Source organism: Psittacula echo, assembly GCF_963264785.1.
Source record: "Psittacula echo genome assembly, chromosome: 6".
In the NCBI taxonomy this organism is placed as follows: domain Eukaryota; kingdom Metazoa; phylum Chordata; class Aves; order Psittaciformes; family Psittacidae; genus Psittacula; species Psittacula echo.
Window position 1 is genome coordinate 17,626,349 of NC_137743.1, and position 19,016 is coordinate 17,645,364.

General features: G+C 40.4%; 1 protein-coding gene across 7 annotated transcripts in view; it reads left to right on the forward strand.

The window, feature by feature from the left end:
* The window catches only part of BTAF1 (B-TFIID TATA-box binding protein associated factor 1), a 50,351-nt gene extending 31,615 nt beyond the window's left edge, over positions 1–18,736 (forward strand). For 4 of the 7 annotated variants that reach the window (XM_080620635.1, XM_080620638.1, XM_080620640.1 and 1 more), the window contains 18 exons: positions 160–350; positions 1,348–1,501; positions 1,594–1,703; positions 3,712–3,913; positions 4,302–4,450; positions 7,112–7,264; positions 7,784–7,905; positions 7,989–8,156; positions 8,342–8,419; positions 8,500–8,629; positions 9,258–9,399; positions 9,566–9,696; positions 10,096–10,221; positions 11,002–11,154; positions 14,557–14,768; positions 14,926–15,085; positions 17,864–18,034; positions 18,277–18,736. In XM_080620635.1, coding sequence (XP_080476761.1) covers positions 160–350; positions 1,348–1,501; positions 1,594–1,703; positions 3,712–3,913; positions 4,302–4,450; positions 7,112–7,264; positions 7,784–7,905; positions 7,989–8,156; positions 8,342–8,419; positions 8,500–8,629; positions 9,258–9,399; positions 9,566–9,696; positions 10,096–10,221; positions 11,002–11,154; positions 14,557–14,768; positions 14,926–15,085; positions 17,864–18,034; positions 18,277–18,423 — 2,699 coding nt within the window. In that variant the 3' untranslated portion in view covers positions 18,424–18,736. Of the gene's footprint in view, positions 1–159; positions 351–1,347; positions 1,502–1,593; positions 1,704–3,711; positions 3,914–4,301; positions 4,451–7,111; positions 7,265–7,783; positions 7,906–7,988; positions 8,157–8,341; positions 8,420–8,499; positions 8,630–9,257; positions 9,400–9,565; positions 9,697–10,095; positions 10,222–11,001; positions 11,155–11,573; positions 12,141–14,556; positions 14,769–14,925; positions 15,086–17,863; positions 18,035–18,276 lie in introns of those variants that run through there. The other 3 variants (XM_080620636.1, XM_080620637.1, XM_080620641.1) reach the window with 3 other exon arrangements.
* Positions 18,737–19,016: the final 280 nt, after the last annotated feature.

Here is a 19,016-nt window from a genome sequence, read left to right on the forward strand (position 1 = left end):
CAGAGTAACTCTGTACTTGAATTTTCCATCCTTGAGAATGATGACATGTTTTAGTTTTTAAGGACATTGAGATCTGCAGATGGCTTGTAGCTAGCTATCACTTCTTCCTATGTTTTAAACTGCATCTTAAATTGTCAGCTCTTCTTTCTCTTCCTTCAGGGCCCAACTCTGATAAAGATGGGATGCATCATACAGTTACTAAGCATAAGGGAATAATTACACTTTACAGGCATCAGAAAGCTGCTTTTGCCATCACAAGTCGGCGAGGTCCTACTCCAAAAGCTCCAAAAGCCCCAGTTGTAGATCTCCCTCCTGGCAGTAGTGGAAGCATTCCTACAGAACTTGATGAGGTAAAGTTCAACAACTTGCATTGGCAACTTACATATCTACACACACACCCCCTCACATTATTTTTGAATTCACTGGAGTTGACAGCATTATAATAGGGATGTCCAGGATTTATTCATGAGAGAAAAGAGTTGACATAAAGTTTCGATGCAAGCAGCATATGTTTGTTGATAATGATGTTTTAAATCTTCAGTATGTCAGTAAGAATGTTAGTAACTCTTGAAATATTTCACATTTAGTACAATTTATTAATATCTCAGTACAAATCCATGCAAATGGATTTCCCCAAACTGTGCTGGGTCCTTACCCATGTTAGTGCTGATCATCTTGATGCACAATAGGTGCTCTGAAGCATTAAGAAACGGTATTTGAAGTATGACTGGTTTTAGGATGTATGTATGTGTGACTTCCACACTTGATATGCTAAATTTTTTGTTACTTTTTCATCATATAAAATGTCAGCATGTTTTAATAAGATGCTAGTCAGGACTGTGATTCCTCAGCAGTGTTGTGAAGTTTCTTCCTAATTGTTGAAGTGATTTTTATCCATTCCATTTTCTGAAGAGGGTGGGAGAAAGAGAAAGGGCTTAACAAAACAAATACTGCTTTTGGGAAGTCTTGCTAGTGTGTTACTGTTTGTGGTGTCCCTATATTGGCAATATCTGAGGTTCTGAAGCTGGAACCAGTTGGAAAACCTCCTGCTGAAATGGGCCTGAGTCAGCACAAGCCAAATCCCAAGATTTACAGGATTTAAATAATCTGCTACAAAAAACCTTTTTTTTTGTCTGTTTGGTTTTACCTGTATAGGTAAATAAGTAAAGAAATAAAATAAAGAATAAAGTAAATAACTTGCAAAGAAAAAAAATGGACCAGCAAATGTGTTGTAAATAGCTATAAACACAGTCAGAATAGAATGCCTATGTAACAATGGGAGCCTGTTTGAAAGTAATTGCTATTCCTAAATCTGTCCTTCCTGTGTTTTAAATTGTTTAATTCTAGGCTCAGAAACCTTATGTTGTACAGAGAAGAGGAGCTGAATTTGCCTTATCTACTATAGCTAAACATTTTGGTGCTGAAATGGCAACGGGATTGCCACATCTCTGGGATGCTATGGTTGGTTCATTAAGGAACAACATTCACATAAATAATTTTGGTAATTACCCTTCTGATTTAAGCTGGGGGAGGGCTGGGAGGCTGGGGGCAGTATGTCAGTCTTGAACTGAACACCTTTTCTGTTTTTAACAGACCGAAAGTCCTTACTGGAAAAAGGAGATGCTCCTGCCCAGGAGCTAGTAAATTCTTTGCAGGTCTTTGAAACAACAGCAGCTGCAATGGATACTCAGCTACATCCTCTGGTAATTATATTTCAAAGCAGCTTTTTTGTAGGAAGCAATTCAGTCTGTTCATTGCCACTGTTTTAAATCTTTGTTTTGTAAGGCTTCTTTTTAGATGTTTTCTTGATTTTGCTTAATTAGTGTTCTTATTCATTTGCTAGCCTGCCTGTATCCTAGTCTTGATGAACTGAAGACGTAGCCTTCTGTCCTCAGCAGTTCAGCTGTTATGTTCTAAAGCTGTTTTTTCCCTGTGTTCTGTAGGATGTTAAATTCTGTATTTATTTGTCTAGGGTTGTAGAATAAGCCCACACATAAATAAAATCAAGCATCTACCAACAACTTAGCCTTGGCCTACCTTCTTCAGATGGTCAGATGCCCAAACAAGATTGTGTCTGAAGCCTGAGTTAGGATAATACTTACGCTATTTTATTACATTGAAACCAGCATCTTGACTCTGCTTTGTTCTAATTCCAGATTTCCTAAACCTGAGGAACAGAGTGATAATATGATGCCTTCTCTTTGTTAGTGAAGTACAGATAAAAATGGTGTTAAGCTACATTATGTGGCTGACTGAAACAGGTTGACTTCTAATAGACTGACATGTAGTTTATGTGGCCAGAGTAGGGGGCGAAATGGTGGTAATAAAACTGCCCAGTTTACTGCCTGACTACTGTGGAAAAGGCTGAAGGTTGTCAGAAAGGCTCCCTGTGCAGCGAATGAAAAAGTCATGGGAAACTTCAGTTTACCCCCAGGAAGACTGGATCTCAGGGGTTTTTAAATTATTTATTTTTACACACCTCTCAATGTGAAAGACTTGTCATCTTGCATGCAGTAATAAGCTTTGAACTGCCTATTTCTGCTCAAGAGAGAGATTGTGGAGTTAGGAGAGTTTTACGAAAGTATCAGTAAAATACTGGTAAAAAAAATAATAGAAAATTAGAAAGAAACAGAGCAAGAGGGACATCATTATGCCTGCATCTGAACACAATTTTCAGTATTAGCTTATCTGCAGTACTATATTTCAGAATAAATATAGTAGCAGTGGAAGAGGCATAAAAGGAGAGCAACAGGGTAATAAAAATACATGGAAAGACTCTCATGGAAGGAGTAAGTAGACCAGAACTTTCGAAAGGACATGATGGGAAAGGATGCGTGTAAGGAATGGATGTAGCGTTCTGAGCAGATGGAGGAGATTCATGTGGAACATATGGAATTGTTTGTTATCTATTTAAATACTGAAGTGATTTTGAGTGAATTTAGCTTATAAAATAGAAAGGGTTTTCTAATACATCTACATACTTTATACATATATATGGTCTGTAGTTAATGTGTAGGTTGTTTTGGGGGCTGCTAATACTGTATACATATTTAAAAAGAAAAAACTTCCATAGGAATTAAAAGAGGGTGGAATTGGCTCATCAAAGCTAATATTTAAGGACTTCCATGCTAGGAAAAAACTGACCATCTCTTTAAGATATCTGACATAAAAATGTGTTTGTGCTGATGAAAAAGATATGTACATATCCACGTGCTTCCTTGGGAAGGTGGGAATTTCTTTCTGGGTGTCTTCTTGTCACACAGAGTTAATAAGACTCCCAACACAGAGCTCATCTCCCTAAACATAAATGGGAGGAGGCCAGGATGAATTTGCAAGCTGGAAATTTTTTAATCTGTGTATCTGTATTTAAGCAATGACTTTTTTTATGAAGCTCTGAGTACTTAGTACTGTATTTTTCCAGTGTAAAAAAATTCCTTAATTACCAAGGACGACTTTAATTTTCATTTTGTCTAAAACCCTAAATATTTTGTTACTCAGAATTTTAACTGTACTGGGGAGTAATACTTGTTGAAAGTTCAGTTGTCATCTTCCACAAGAATTTTTCAGTTCAAACAATTAAACCTTGTGAAGGAGCCATTTCAGGCATTCTTTGGGAGGCAGCAGAGACTGTAAGACTGCTTAATTGAAAATTACTCAGTAATTTCTTTATAATTCATATTAATCTTTTCTCCATCCTTTTCTTCTCTTCAGTTAATACAGCACTTGACTCATCTTTATATGTGCCTTCAACATCCCAGCACTGCAGTGAGACACATGGCTGCTCGTTGTGTAGGTGTTATGAGCAAAATAGCTACCATGGAAACCATGAATATCTTTCTAGAGAAAGTTCTGCCGTGGTTGGGAGCAATAGATGACAACACCAAACAAGAAGGTGCAATTGAAGCACTTGCATGTATCCTTGTGTGAGCATTCAAAAATGTGGAAACTTTGCTTAAGTTTAACAAAAACTGCCTGAAAAAATGGGAGGAGGAATTCAATAAAATCATAAACTATGTTCCTCCTGTAAGCAAGAAATAGAAGAAGCTTTCATTTCTATTGCCTTTAATCAAATTTTGGTGGAGATAATTCTGTGCCTCAAACCATGGAATTCACTGGGCCAAGTCTGGGTGGATGAGACCTCTTGCTCTCTCCTCTCCCCACCCCATTGCTTTGTTAGTAGAAATCTTGTTCATGTAATGTATTAATGACTTTTACCTGTTGAGTGGGAAATCTGCTAGGTATATATTCATGTCAGACAATCCTGAACTGGTGAAAACTTATTTCCTTAATAACTGATTCAGGTGTAATGGAGCAGCTGGATGTTGGTATTGTTCCATACATTGTTCTTCTAGTGGTTCCAGTTCTGGGTAGAATGAGTGATCAGACGAACAGTGTACGTTTTATGGCTACTCAGTGCTTTGCAACACTAATTAGACTAATGCCTCTTGAGGTAAGCTGAAATTGTAAGTATATTGCGTATGTGAACTGTCCTCTATCCACTGTTCCACCAGCCCAAAAGTCCAAGCTTCTGGCTTACTAAATGCTGAGCAAGTAGCTTTTTATAGATGTTGAGTCTATATCAGATATTTGAAGATGTCCTTTATAATGTAAAATGAGTAAAATTGGACCCTTTGTTAGTAATTTTCTAAATAAATGTTGAAGTAAAATTTCTCTTTATAAGAAACTGTGTACATGAAGTTAAAGTGTATACTCATTTATCTTCTATGTAATGCTGCTTTTGCTAGTTTTATCTCAAAAGTCTCACGAGTTACGTGTGTGCTCACTATGCGTGCTTGGTGTTGTGTCAAGTCCCCCTCTGGGGACTACAAGGCTTCCAAGTAACTTATTTTCACCACCAGATGGTAATAGAAGACAGTTCAGAATTTGTTTGCATGTTTCTAATGAGGAAAAAAAAAACTTTTGGTTTAATAGGTTCAGTATCTTCTGTTATCACAATTTTAAATTTAGTATAATAACCTTAGAATCTGATAACTAGCAATCTGCATTAAATGAGCACTTTCTGTATGCTTACACTGAAATGTCAAAAAAAGTTAAAAGTGAGCAAAGTAGAAATTAATTTCTGGCATGCTGCTGTTTATTCCAGTACTGTTCACACCAGTGCTCTTCATATGCATCTGGGTACTGACTTATGGGATACATATAACTTAGGTTATTAGATTTTTTTTTTTAAGCTATTTTAATAGAATTTAGTGAGCATCTCTTAGAAATGTAGAATACTTGTTTTATTAATTGCATACGTGTGCATGATCAGTTCATGTTTCTTTTGCATAGTCATTCAAGAACTCCCTTAAGTCTTCACTTTCCAGTTAAGGAAGTTCAGTATTAGATATTGAAATTTATTTAATGTCCAGTCTGTGAGTGAAATAGGCTAATAATGAGTGAAAATACCAGTACTGTTGTGGAACAGTCTTTTGAATGCCAGCAATGTTAAATGTTAGGCCAAACAAGGAATATAAATTGGTAACTGTAGAGGGGTTGGAGTCACCTTGGTGGAAAGAGTAGGGGGTGGACTGACAGGGACTGGGGAAATATATGTTTTATGAGACAATACCTTATGAAGGCATCCTTTTTTGAGGTTGAAATAACCTTATTACTAAGTTTTCATAGTCAAAATGTCATGAATGCTTTGTGTCAAAAAAAAACTTACAGAGTGGTGTTTTATGGATACTGTTTTACTTTCTTAAATGTGAAGACTTTTTAGGGTAGCCTTGCAGATATTTTGTAAGACAAACTCTTAACAGCTTTCTGTAGTTATAGTGGTGGTATATAAGAAAAGAAAAAAAGAGACTCTTTCAATTTCATTTCCTTGAAGCATGACTTTTAGTTCCGTAACAAAACAAAAGAGTCTAGTCTTCTGTGTTTATTGCTGGCATTTTATATACTGCCTAAAATGCATGACCTGAATTCAGCTCCTGGATAAGTAAAAGTGATAGAGGTCTGAATAAGCTTTGAGTTCCTAATCTGTATCTTTGTGTTGGTTTCTCACTCTGAGGAATTGGAAACAATAGCAGTTAAATGGTTGGGAGAGCTTAGTTTGCTCAGTTTCCTGTACCTTTATTATCAATTTCATTATTCATTCAACCATAAAGGTGAAAATATGACTCAGAGAAGGACTGCAAGATAAATGGTTCAGCTTAATCTGTCCTGTTTTATTGATAAGCAATCATACTGCAAGTTGACAATATACTTGAACAAAATTAACTGGCATGGTATTCACATTTCAGACATGTTATTTTCAAAGAGAGGGTAGGAAGAGAAGTTGAACAATAAGCTGTTGCCCATGTGTATGTGCATCTTAAATACCTTATTGGAGCCCTTCCAACATCTGAAATCTGGGTTAGTTTTCCACCTTCCTTATTAACCACGTACATGGTGGAATGATAGAGTTTTTCTTCTCAGCCAGGAGTGCTCCCCAAGTGATTAGTAACTTGGGTTTTGAAGTAAAGCTAACTGAAGATGGAGGTGGCCCAGAAAACTGAGATGACAGATGTGATGATGGGAGAATATTACTGTCTTTTTTGCTGTGATATGTTATTAGCAAGCAAGAATGTCTGAGCATATTTGCTGTCCATATACCCTCCCACAACAGATGGGTGTCTGGCCTGGTAGCGGAAGTACATAGGAAGCCAGTGTCTGCTGCTGCAAATCTGGAGGAGTTTAGGTTTTTCTTTTTCCCAGGAGTTTCCAACTGCCTGAATTCATTCTATGGCTTCCAGTATCACTTTAGATCTAATTCTGCTAATATCTGTGGGAGAAAAATACATCTCACTTGGAATAGTAGATTTTGGCAAAGAGAAATGGGTGTCAAAGAATTCTTTAGCCAGCCAGATAAACTCCCTGATTAGAGGTAGAATAGCTCAATCTTTGTAAAATCTTACAGGCATAACCAAGATTTCCCATCTTCTGTGTGATTCCATCAAGCTTTTCAGTATGTCCTTTGGAGCACTGAGCTTGGATTTACACAACTGAGAAGACTGCAGATCTTTGCCACCTGTTCATTTAAAATGTCTAAGCTAGTATGACTTTTTCTCACTCTCTGTGAATTAAGTACTGTAGCCTCTACATTACTGCTTTAAAAATACTTTCCTAGGCTGGTATACCAGATCCACCAAACATGTCTGAAGAATTAATCCGAATGAAAGCTAAAGAGCGTCACTTTCTGGAACAATTACTGGATGGAAAAAAACTGGAAAACTATAAAATTCCAGTACCAATCAAAGCAGAACTCAGAAAATATCAGCAGGTACTAACTTATACTTTTATTTTAAAAAAGCAATATGTTCCAGTCCGATATGATTTTATGGAAGGGGAGGAGTTGTTTGGGTACTGGGGTATTTTGCTTGTGGGTTTCGGGGAGGGAGAGGTGTTTTGGTTTTAGCTGTGCAGTATGTATCTTGCATTCTTGGGTAAGGAAGAGCAAATCAAGTAATACATACCATTTATACAGTTTTTCTTTTCATGATACAGTTTTTTCCCCTCTCTCATCTTTCTCAAGGAATGGCCAATGTGCTGTGCCTTGCTTAGACTGATTGTAGCTGCTCTCCACTGCAAAGCCAGGTCCCCTTGTGCTGTTCAGTCACTTCTGTTTCTCCCTTTATTCCCCTCTGCTGTGAGTGAAGAGGCTGTAATGGATGCATTTATGGTGGGAAACAAGCTTCTAGTTTGACAGTGATGTATGATAGAACATACAGCTGTTTGAACTGAAGATGAACTAGCCAAAAGCCAGTTCTTCTGAAGTGCTCTTTCTGTTTTCCAATTTCAGGATGGAGTGAACTGGCTGGCATTTCTCAATAAATACAAACTTCATGGAATTCTTTGTGATGACATGGGCTTAGGGAAAACTTTGCAGTCCATTTGCATTCTTGCAGGTGATCATTGCCTCAGGTAAGTGTAAACAAATAGCATTCTATCTTAAAGATACTCTATGAAAAACGATTTTTTTCAAACTTGTTTTTATATTCTTTAAGGGCTCAGGAATACGCAAGAACAAAACTGGTGGACAGTGTCCCTCTTCCCTCCTTGGTGGTGTGCCCTCCTACACTCACAGGACACTGGGTGGATGAAGTGGGCAAATTTTGCTCAAAAGAATATCTTAATCCTTTGCACTATACAGGACCTCCTACTGAGAGAGCAAGGTAGTGTATTTTGCATTTATGACTTGGGTAGAGTAAAATACAACACAATTCTACACTTTACTGCTGCTACTGAAGCATAGTTTGTGGCATGGTAAAGCTTGTGATGGTACCTTTAAAATCTGAAATAATAACACGTGTAAGGGACATTTTATTATCTCCTCTATTTTATTTTATTTTTTCGTAAGATTACAGCACCAGGTGAAAAGACACAATCTCATAGTGGCTTCATACGATGTTGTGAGAAATGACATTGACTTCTTCAGGTAAGAATTGGTTTGTTTTCTGAGGTTTTTAATAGCTTAGAATTTTAAATGGTACTTAAGTCTGTATTCTTCTTTTCCAGAAATATTAAGTTTAATTACTGCATTCTTGATGAAGGCCATGTAATAAAAAATGGAAAAACAAAACTGTCAAAAGCAGTAAAACAGCTGACTGCCAATTACAGGATTATTCTTTCTGGGACACCAATCCAGGTAACTGCTTCTCTTTTCCTAAGGAGTTGGGTGAGTGGTAGGAAACAAGTGAGACAGATACATTTTGCAGTCTGATTGTGCTTTTTATTAATCATCTTGTTTGAAGTGTATACATTTTATTAAAAAAGAAAAAAGAAAAGCATTTCACTGCTGAATACTTGAAACTGCATCTTTTCCTTTCCTAGTATACCCATGTATCAGGGAATAGGTGCAGGATCCATGGTACTAATGGGAGCTCAAAAGTTCGCAACAAGACTTTCTCTATCACTTGTTCTATAAGCAGCAGGCAAGGAAGGGAACCCCAGGCCTTGGGCTTTCTCCTAATGACTTGTTTGTGGAGTATCTGTCTAAGGCCACTCATGTCTCCTGGGGTTTGTTGTTGAGTGTGGCTTAATACATCAGATGCAGTAGAAAGTCTTATGTGCCAAAGTGTAGGTGGAGGTCTTCTGTAACTTAGTTTGATGAAAAAGCCACCAATTTCCAAGAACTCAAAAGTACATCTCAAAGTGTTCTGTTTGTAGTTTTATAGGCAGTGTTAAATAGTTAAATAGGCATGGAAATGTTTGTGATAACTTGTAACAACTCTTTACTTCTGAAAATAATTAAAAAAATGTTTTGTCTATGTCAGAACAATGTCTTAGAGTTGTGGTCATTGTTTGACTTCCTCATGCCGGGATTTTTGGGTACTGAACGCCAATTTGCAGCTCGTTATGGCAAACCAATACTGGCAAGTAGAGATGCTCGAAGCTCCAGTCGAGAACAAGAGGCTGGTAAGGATCAAATGTTAAATTTTCGTTTTCTTGTTTTCTTCCTTTAAATGAGAATTGCACATGAAAAGAGAAAGTGTGATCAGTTGCAGTGTAAGAAATAGGAGGTGAGAGGTGGACATTTCAAATTTTTTTTCCCCTAAAATGCGGCTTCTGTTGTCTCCTCCAGGGGTTCTTGCAATGGAAGCACTGCACCGCCAGGTTCTGCCATTCCTCCTGAGGAGGATGAAAGAGGATGTACTGCAGGATCTTCCACCCAAAATTATTCAAGATTATTACTGTATTCTCAGTCCTCTGCAGGTATGCTTAAAAAGTGGCTGGAAGCTTAGTGTTTCCAGCACAGTTAAGACCACAAAGGAACCACTTCTGTATTCCTGGGTCAGTCTGATGTCACCTCTGACATTCTTTGGGACCATGGGACTAAAAGGTTTTTTGAAGTATGTGTTTTAAAACTAATATCAGTCCAGTTACAATAGAGTATTTCTTTAGCTTAATTTCTGTCATTGTTCTATAATAACATCTTTCCAAGCTGAAAGAAAATTGCAAGAGATTGGACTGTTAATATTGATCATGTGCTCCGTGTATAGTTTTCTTGATTTATGGTAGTTCAGAACTTTAACTTGGAACTAAAATCAAAAACTGGCTGTTTCTCTTATTTCTGTCTGGGAAAACATACTCATTCTCTTGTCTGCTGTACAGGTTCAGCTTTACGAAGATTTTGCCAAGTCTCGTGCCAAATGTGATATTGATGAAACAGTTTCTTCAATTTCACTGAATGAAGAAACTGAAAAACCAAAGCTTAAAGCTACAGGTCATGTGTTTCAGGTACAGATGTCTTTTTAATTTTTACTACGTACTTCATTTATCTCTGGTTACTATTTCTAGGTTAATAAAAAATGAAAATCAAATTTCTAACTTGTACATTTATGGCCATATGATCCAAGTAAAATATTTAGGGTTTGGATCAGATTGTCTGAAAGTGATGTACAGCTATTATGCTTTAATTATGTTCTTGGGTTTTAAGTAATATAAAACTGTCTTACTTCTTAATATGTTGCGTTTCACTGGTGTTCAGCTGTTTGTGGATCTTAGATACTACTTTTGATTAAAAACTGATTACCAGAAGTGCAAAACCTCGAAAAGAGAGGGAACTAATTTTGGTTTTATTAGTTGTTACAGTACAAAATTAAGATACTAAACCATGAACAAAATAAGTTTCCTTAAGGTTAGATCTGAGTTTATGAAGGTTCATGATCTTATGGAATTGCAGGTTAAGTCTTGGCTACTTGGAAACAATCATTCTCAAAGCCTCAGCTCCCAAACCCAGCTACTGTATCCCACACTCACATGATGGTGTGGGAAATGGTAGTATGTGTACTTTTCTTGCAACAGGAACCAAGATCATGACACACTTAATAGTTATTTGATACTGGTCTAGTTAACATAAATGTGTAACGTTATTGTAATGAAAATATATCCTGAAGTCCAAATTGTGGAATGTAGCTGAGTAGCCCCTATACTTTATAATCAATTTTGTTCATCATTTTTTTGTAACTACATTATTACTAACTATTTCTTTGAACTTCATTTCCTAAACAATTCAAGGCACTGCAATACTTAAGGAAGCTATGCAACCACCCAGCATTAGTGTTAACAACCCAACACCCAGAATATAAAAGAATTACAGAGCAACTCGCAACTCATAGTTCATCCCTTCGAGACATCCAACATGCACCTAAGCTTTCTGCTTTAAAACAAGTAAGTAGATGTGCATGTTGTGCCTTAATTTCTAAAATGTATCTTTACTGATGTTACAATTTTAAAAGTTTAAGACTTCATCAATATGAAAATTATCTTAAAGCTCAGTTAACTATCAAATGAAATAGAGTACAAGGGTTTTTTAGACATATATCCTATTTTTTTCTGTTTAATTCAAGGGGGAGGAGGAAGCACAAGCTTGCTTCAAGATGATGTTCACATAATTTTTGCTGCTTTGCCAAAAAACTTACTTTTACTGTTTCTTACTCCTACCCCTCTTATTACAGAAAAACATTTATTATATGGGAGACTGTTAGCTCAGAAATGTTAGATTGCTTTACATACTTACGTTCTAGTTTAAGTAAAACAAAATGAAGAAAGTGACTATTCTGTTGACTCTTAATTTTTCACTTTGACAGGAAAGCCAAACTTTGCAATATCATTTAAGTGACTGCCCCAGACTTCCTCTAAAGTTTGTTTCTCTTATTTCTACTTTTAACAGTTCATCAGTGTCAATGTTTACATAGAATCATAGAATCATACAATAGTTAGGGTTGGAAAGGACCTTAAGATCATCTAGTTACAACCCACCTGCCATGGGCAGGGACACCTCACACTAAACCATGCCACCCAAGGCCTCATCCAACCTGGCCTTGAACACCGCCAAGGATGGAGCATTCACAACCTCCCTGGGCAACCCATTCCAGTGCCTCACCACCCTCACAGTAAAGAATTTCTTCCTTATATCCAATCTAAACTTCCCCTGTTTAAGTTTTAACCCGTTACCCCTTGTCCTGTCACTACAGTCCCTGATGAATAGTCCATCCCCATCATCCTTGTAGGCCCCCTTCAGATACTGGAAGGCTGCTATGAGGTCTCCACATAGCCTTCTCTTCTCCAGGCTGAGCAGCCCCAACTTTTCTCAGCCTGTCTTCATATGGGAGGTGCTCCAGTCCCCTGATCATCCTCATGGCCCTCCTCTGGACTTGTTCCAACAGTTCCATGTCCTTTTTATGTTTAGGACACCAGAACTGCACACAATACGCCAAGTGAGGGCTCACAAGAGCAGAGTAGAGGGGCAGGATCACCTCCTTCGACCTGCTGGTCATGCTCCTCTTGATGCAGCCCAGGATACAGTTGGCTTTCTGGGCTGCGAGCGCACACTGCCAGCTCATGTTCATTTTTTCATCGCCGAGCACCCCAAAGTCCTTCTCTGCAGGGCTGCTCTGAATCTCTCCTCTGCCCAACTTGTAGCTGTGCCTGGGATTGCTCCGACCCAGGTGTAGGACCTTGTACTTGGCATGGGTAAACTTCATAAGGTTGGCATCAGCCCACCTCACAGGTGTGTCGAGGTTCCTCTGGATGGCATCCCTTCCCTCCGGCGTACCAACCAAACCACACAGCTTGGTGTCATCGGCAAACTTGCTGATTGTGCACTCAATCCCACTGTCCATGTCACCGACAAAGATGTTGAACAGGATCAGTCCCAACACCGATCCCTGAGGGACACCACTCATTACCGGTCTCCAGCCGGACATGGAGCCATTGACCACAACTCTTTGCGTGCAGCCATCCAGCCAGTTCTTTATCCACCGAGTGGTCCACCCATCAAATTGATGTCTCTCCAATTTAGAGACAAGGATGTCATGTGGGACAGTGTCAAAGGCTTTGCACAAGTCCAGATAGATGACGTCAGCTGCTCTACCCCTGTCCATCAGTTTTGTAGCCCCATCATAGGAGGCCACCAAATTGGATAGGCAGGATTTCCCCTTAGTGAAGCCATGCTGGCTGTCACCAGCCACCTCCTTGTTTTTCATGTGCCTTAGCATGCCTTCCAGGAGAATCTGCTCCAAGAGTTTGCCAGGCACAGAGGTGAGACTGACTGGTCTGTAATTCCCCGGGTCATCCATTTTCCCCTTCTTGAAAATGGGGGTTCTATTTCCCTTTTTCCAGTTGTCAGGAACTTCACCTGACTGCCATGATTTTTCAAATATGATGGACAGTGGCTTAGCAACTTCATCCGTCAGCTCCTTCAGGACCCGCGGATGGATGTTGTCAGGTCCGATAGACTTGTGTACGTTTAGGTTTTTAAGATGGTCTCGAACCAGATCCTCTCCTACAGTGGGCTTAGGGTCTTCATTCTCACAGTCCTTGCGTCCACCTTCCAAGACTTGGGTGGTGCAGTCAGAGCCTTTGCCAGTGAAGACAGAGGCAAAGAAGTCATTAAGAACCTCAGCCTTCTCCAAATCCAGGGTAGCCAGTTCTCCTGATATCTTCCGGAGGGGGCCTACGTTGTCCCTAGTCTGTGTTTTATTTGCTACATACCTGTAGAATCCCTTCCTGTTATCCTTAACATCCCTAGCCAAGTTTAATTCTAACTGGGCTTTAGCTTTCCTAACCTGGTCCCTAGCTTCCTGGACAACATCCCTGTATTCTTCCTAGGCCGCCTGTCCCTGCTTCCACCTTCTATAAGCCTCTTTTTTCCTTTGAATTTTCCTGAGCAGCTCCTTATCCATCCAAGGAGGTCTCCTGGCCCTCCTGCTGCACTTCCTTCCAGTTGGGATGCAACACTCCTGAACTTGTAGCAGGTGATCCTTCAATAACAACCAACAGTCTTGGGCCCCCCTGCCCTCTAGGGCTATATCCCATGGAACCTTACTAAGCAGGTTCCTGAAGAGGCCAAAGTCTGCTCTCTTGAAGTCCAGGGCAGTGAGCTTGCTGCACGCTCTTCTCACTGTCCTGAGGATCTCGAATTCGGCCTGTAACCTTCCATTCCAACACTCCAGTCGTAGGAGCCATCCCACCGTGTTTCTGTGTTGCCTACTATATCATACTCCTGCAGTTGTGCACACATCTCTAATTCCTCTTGTTTGTTCCCCATGCTACGGGCGTTTATATAGAGGCATCTGAGCTAAGCTCCAAATGAAGCCGGCTCATTGGCTGGAGCGGCTGGAATATCTCTGCATTGCTCCAAGCATTTATTGTAGGTGCTGGCAACTGACTGTGTTGGGATGGAATGATGCCCCCCTCCCCCAACACATCTAGTTTAAAGAAACCTTGACCATTCTGGCAAGCCTCCTACCAAAACCACTCTTCTTTGCCAGACTAGCTCCACCAGCCCCCAGTAGACCTGGCCTACTAACTTGGGTCCCATGTTCAAGACACCCAAACCCCTGACTATGACACCACCCTTTTAACCATTTATTAATCTGGCCAATCCTCCTAGCTTTTTTAAGGTCCTCCCTTGTATCCTGGAGAATTGACGAAAAGACAATCTGAGCTTCAGAGCCCCTAACCACCTCTCCCAGGGCTCTGTAGTCCTTCTTTATGTTCTCCATAGTAGATCTCCATGAGATCTACTGTCATTTTGATGATATGCTTTAATGCTCTTTTACTTTTAAGCTGCTGCTAGACTGTGGTTTGGGGAATGGTGGATCTTCAGAAAGCGGTACAGAAGCTGTTGTGGCCCAGCACAGAGTACTTATCTTCTGTCAACTTAAAAGCATGCTGGATATAGTGGAGCACGACCTTCTTCGACCTCAGTTACCTTCAGTTACTTATTTACGACTAGATGGCAGCATTCCTGCTGGTCAGAGGCATTCCATTGTTTCCCGGTAAGCATATCCCTTCACAAGCAATACGAGGAACTATAGTGAGCTAAATTATTTATATGGTATGAAATTGTTCTTCAGTCTGCCTCAGAGCAGTTGAGGTTCACAAGTTCATCATTTATATGAAATTTACCATACTTAACTTTTTTTGTGTGTGCAGGTTTAATAATGACCCATCTATAGATGTTCTTTTGCTCACAACTCATGTTGGTGGACTGGGACTTAACTTAACAGGGGCTGATACAGTAGTGTTTGTGGAACATGACTGGAACCCGATGAGAGACCTGCAAGCCATGGATCGGGCACATCGCATTGGGCAGGTGAACAACATTTTAATTTCCCATAAGATTCTTCCCTTGCTGAACTCCTGTTTTTTGAATTGGGATAAGGTTGTAGCATATGAGAACTGATGTCTGAAAAGCTTCCATTCATACTGCTTCCTTGCAAGTATGCCAGATGAAGTGTGTACTTTCTTATCCTATCCTGAACTTGGTATGCCTTCTAATTCTGTACTATCTGAGCTGCTGAGGAGGGCGCAGGGACTGTGAGAATGAAGACCCTAAGCCCACTGTAGGAGAGGATCTGGTTCGAGACCGTCTTAAAAACCTGAACATGCACAAGTCCATGGGACCTGATGAAATCCATCCGCAGGTCCTGAAGGAGCTGGCAAATGAAGTTGCTAAGCCACTGTCCATCATATTTGAAAAATCATGGCAGTCAGGTGAAGTTCCCGACAACTGGAAAAAGGGAAATAGAACCCCCATTTTCAAGACGGGGAAAATGGATGACCCGGGGAATTACAGACCAGTCAGTCTCACCTCTCTGCCTGGCAAAACCTTGGAGCAGATTCTCCTGGAAGGCATGCTAAGGCACATGAAAAACAAGGAGGTGCTTGGTGACAGCCAGCATGGCTTCACTAAGGGGAAATCCTGTCTGACCAAATTGGTGGCCTTCTATTGTGGGGCTACAAAACTGATGGACAGGGGCAGAGCAGCTGATGTCATCTACCTGGACTTGTGCAAAGCCTTTGACACTGTCCCACATGACATCCTTGTCTCTAAATTGGAGAGACATCAATTTGATGGGTGGACCACTCGGTGGATAAAGAACTGGCTGGATGGCTGCACGCAAAGAGTTGTGGTCAATGGCTCCATGTCCGGCTGGAGACTGGTAACGAGTGGTGTCTGTCAGGGATCGGTGTTGGGACCGGTCTTGTTCAACATCTTTGTCGGTGACATGGACAGTGGGATTGAGTGCACAATCAGCAAGTTTGCCGATGACACCAAGCTGTGTGGTTTGGTTGGTACGCCGGAGGGAAGGAATGCCATCCAGAGGGACCTCGACACACCTGTGAGGTGGGCTGATGCCAACCTTATGAAGTTTACCCATGCCAAGTACAAGGTCCTACACCTGGGTCGGAGCAATCCCAGGCACAGCTACAGGTTGGGCAGAGAAGAGATTCAGAGCAGCCCTGCAGAGAAGGACTTTGGGGTGCTCGGCGATGAGAAAATGAGCATGAGCTGGCAGTGTGCGCTCGCAGCCCAGAAAGCCAACTGTATCCTGGGCTGCATCAAGAGGAGCATGACCAGCAGGTCGAAGGAGGTGATCCTGCCCCTCTACTCTGCTCTTGTGAGACCTCACTTGGCGTATTTTGTGCAGTTCTGGTGTCCTAAACATAAAAAGGACATGGAACTGTTGGAACAAGTCCAGAGGAGGGCCATGAGGATGATCAGGGGACTGGAGCACCTCCCATATGAAGACAGGCTGAGAAAAGTTGGGGCTGCTCAGCCTGGAGAAGAGAAGGCTGCATGGAGACCTCATAGCAGCCTTCCAGTATCTGAAGGGGGCCTACAAGGATGCTGGGGATGGACTGTTCATCAGGGACTGTAGTGACAGGACAAGGGGTAACGGGTTAAAACTTAAACAGGGGAAGTTTAGATTGGATATAAGGAAGAAATTCTTTGCTGAGAGGGTGGTGAGGCACTGGAATGGGTTGCCCAGGGAGGTTGTGAATGCTCCATCCTTGGCGGTGTTCAAGACCAGGTTGGATGCGGCCTTGGGTGACATTGTTTAGTGTGGGGTGTCCCTGCCCATGGCAGGTGGGTTGTAACTAGATGATCTCAAGGTCCTTTCCAACCCTAACTATTCTATGATTCTATGAATCGCCCTTCAGGGGCGGAAGATATTCAACTGAGACAAGAAACTTGAAGAAAAGCCCCCAGAGGGTTGTCCTTCTTTGATGCCTGGACAGGTGTCCTGGGTTCAGCAGCAGCAGTCAGTTTTTCTTCTTTTTAGTAGCTGGTGCAGCGCTGTGGTTTTGACTTTCGGCCTGGGAAAATTATTGATAAAGCTGATGTTTTCAGTTACTGGTCAGAATGTTTATCCTGACCAAGGACTTTGTGAGTCTCATGCTCTGCCAGGGAGGAGGAGAAGCTGGGAGGAAGCAGGGACGGGACACCTGACCCAAACTAGCCAAAGAGGTATTCCATACCACAGCACGTCATGCCCAGGATGTAGAACTGAGAGTTCCCGGAAGGGCTGGATCATGGCAGGGTGGGGGTGAGGTACCAGTTGGTGGGCGGTTGTATTCTCTTCGTTATTTCCTTTATCATTATTACTATTAGTGGTAGCAGTAGTGATTTGTGTTATACCTTAGTTATTAAACTGTTCTTATCTCAACCCGTGGGAGCTGCATTCTTTTGATTCTCCTCCCCGTCCCTCCAGGAGCGGAGGGAAGAAAGGTGGGGGGGGGGAAGTGGACTTCGTGGTTCTGATTTACGGCCTGGGCTTAAACCACGACAACAGGGAAAGAGTGACTGCTGTTAGTCTCCCTCTACAGCTGTAAAAAGCAGTGAATTCTTAACTTCCTGAGTACAGATGCAATTGCAGGTGCCTCTACTGTATGCTGGCATAGTCTCATTCTTTTAATCTGACATCAGACTTACTGAGTAAAATTACTGAAGGGTAACTTCAAGCCAGACTGCTTCCAGACTCTCCATGATGCATACTAAAAAGTTATGCTGTCTTGAATACCTAAATACCTATGATATTTTTATCTTTTTAATTTTGTGTGTGTGTGCTTTTTTTTTTCCTTTCAGAAACGTGTTGTTAATGTATATCGCCTGATAACCAGGGGAACTCTGGAGGAAAAGATCATGGGTCTTCAGAAGTTCAAAATGAATATTGCAAATACAGTGATCAGTCAAGAAAACACAAGCCTGCAGAGCATGGGAACAGAACAGCTTCTTGATCTGTTCACTCTTGACAAGGTAAAAAGCCATTTTACAAATGCCTACCAAAAATAAGAGTAAGCTTAGAGAAAAGCTGTGCTTTGAAATGTAAAATTTGATCACACATACACTAGAGGTTGGAATGATGGATAGTAGATAGCTCTCTGAAAAACAGAAGGATGTGCTGTTTCCCTGAAAGAACTGTAAGATTTTGAAGATTTTTGCATATTCCTGAAAATATTATTTGATATATTAATTGACTTCTTTTTTTTTTGGTGAAGGATGAAAAAACTGAAAAGGCAGATACCTCTACCTCTTCTGGGAAAGCATCAATGAAATCAGTCCTTGAAAACCTTGGAGAGCTATGGGATCAAGAACAGTATGACACTGAATACAGTCTTGAAAACTTTATGCATTCATTAAAGTAACCATCATATATTCATAATTCAACTGCTGCTAGTTCACATTCTTCTGCTGATATTCAGCAAACTTCAAAGCATATATAGTGAACCTTTAGCTTAATGTGTAAATAGACTTACTGAAAGAAGAATCTTCAGAAGAGTGGCACTGAGTACTGTCACCTGTTTCACTGGGGAGTTACTCTGTCTTAAACATTTGCACTGTATAAAAACTTTAAATGTAAACATCGTGAGGTGGTTTGAATTTTACTTGTTCTGAACAGCTACAAATTCTTTCTTGGTAGAAGAATAAAACAAAGTAAGTTTTTACATATGTTAACAAGTGTTCCTTCTGTTTGAAGTTGAGTCCACCATTATTTGTTTCTGTATCTATAATAGTTTTGTACAGTTGTTTCAGTGAGTACTTCAGGTTGTTCAGTGTATATTTTTCTTTTAAACACAACTTGCTTTTATGATGTATTAAAGAACAGTTTTCAACTTAAAACTTTTCAGATCATTTCAGGACTTACATCACCAGAGGCAAAGTCTAGAAGCCTTGAAAGTATTGAATAATTATCTGGCGCTAGGTGTGTGCACCCACCTTTGTATATTGAGTATAAATA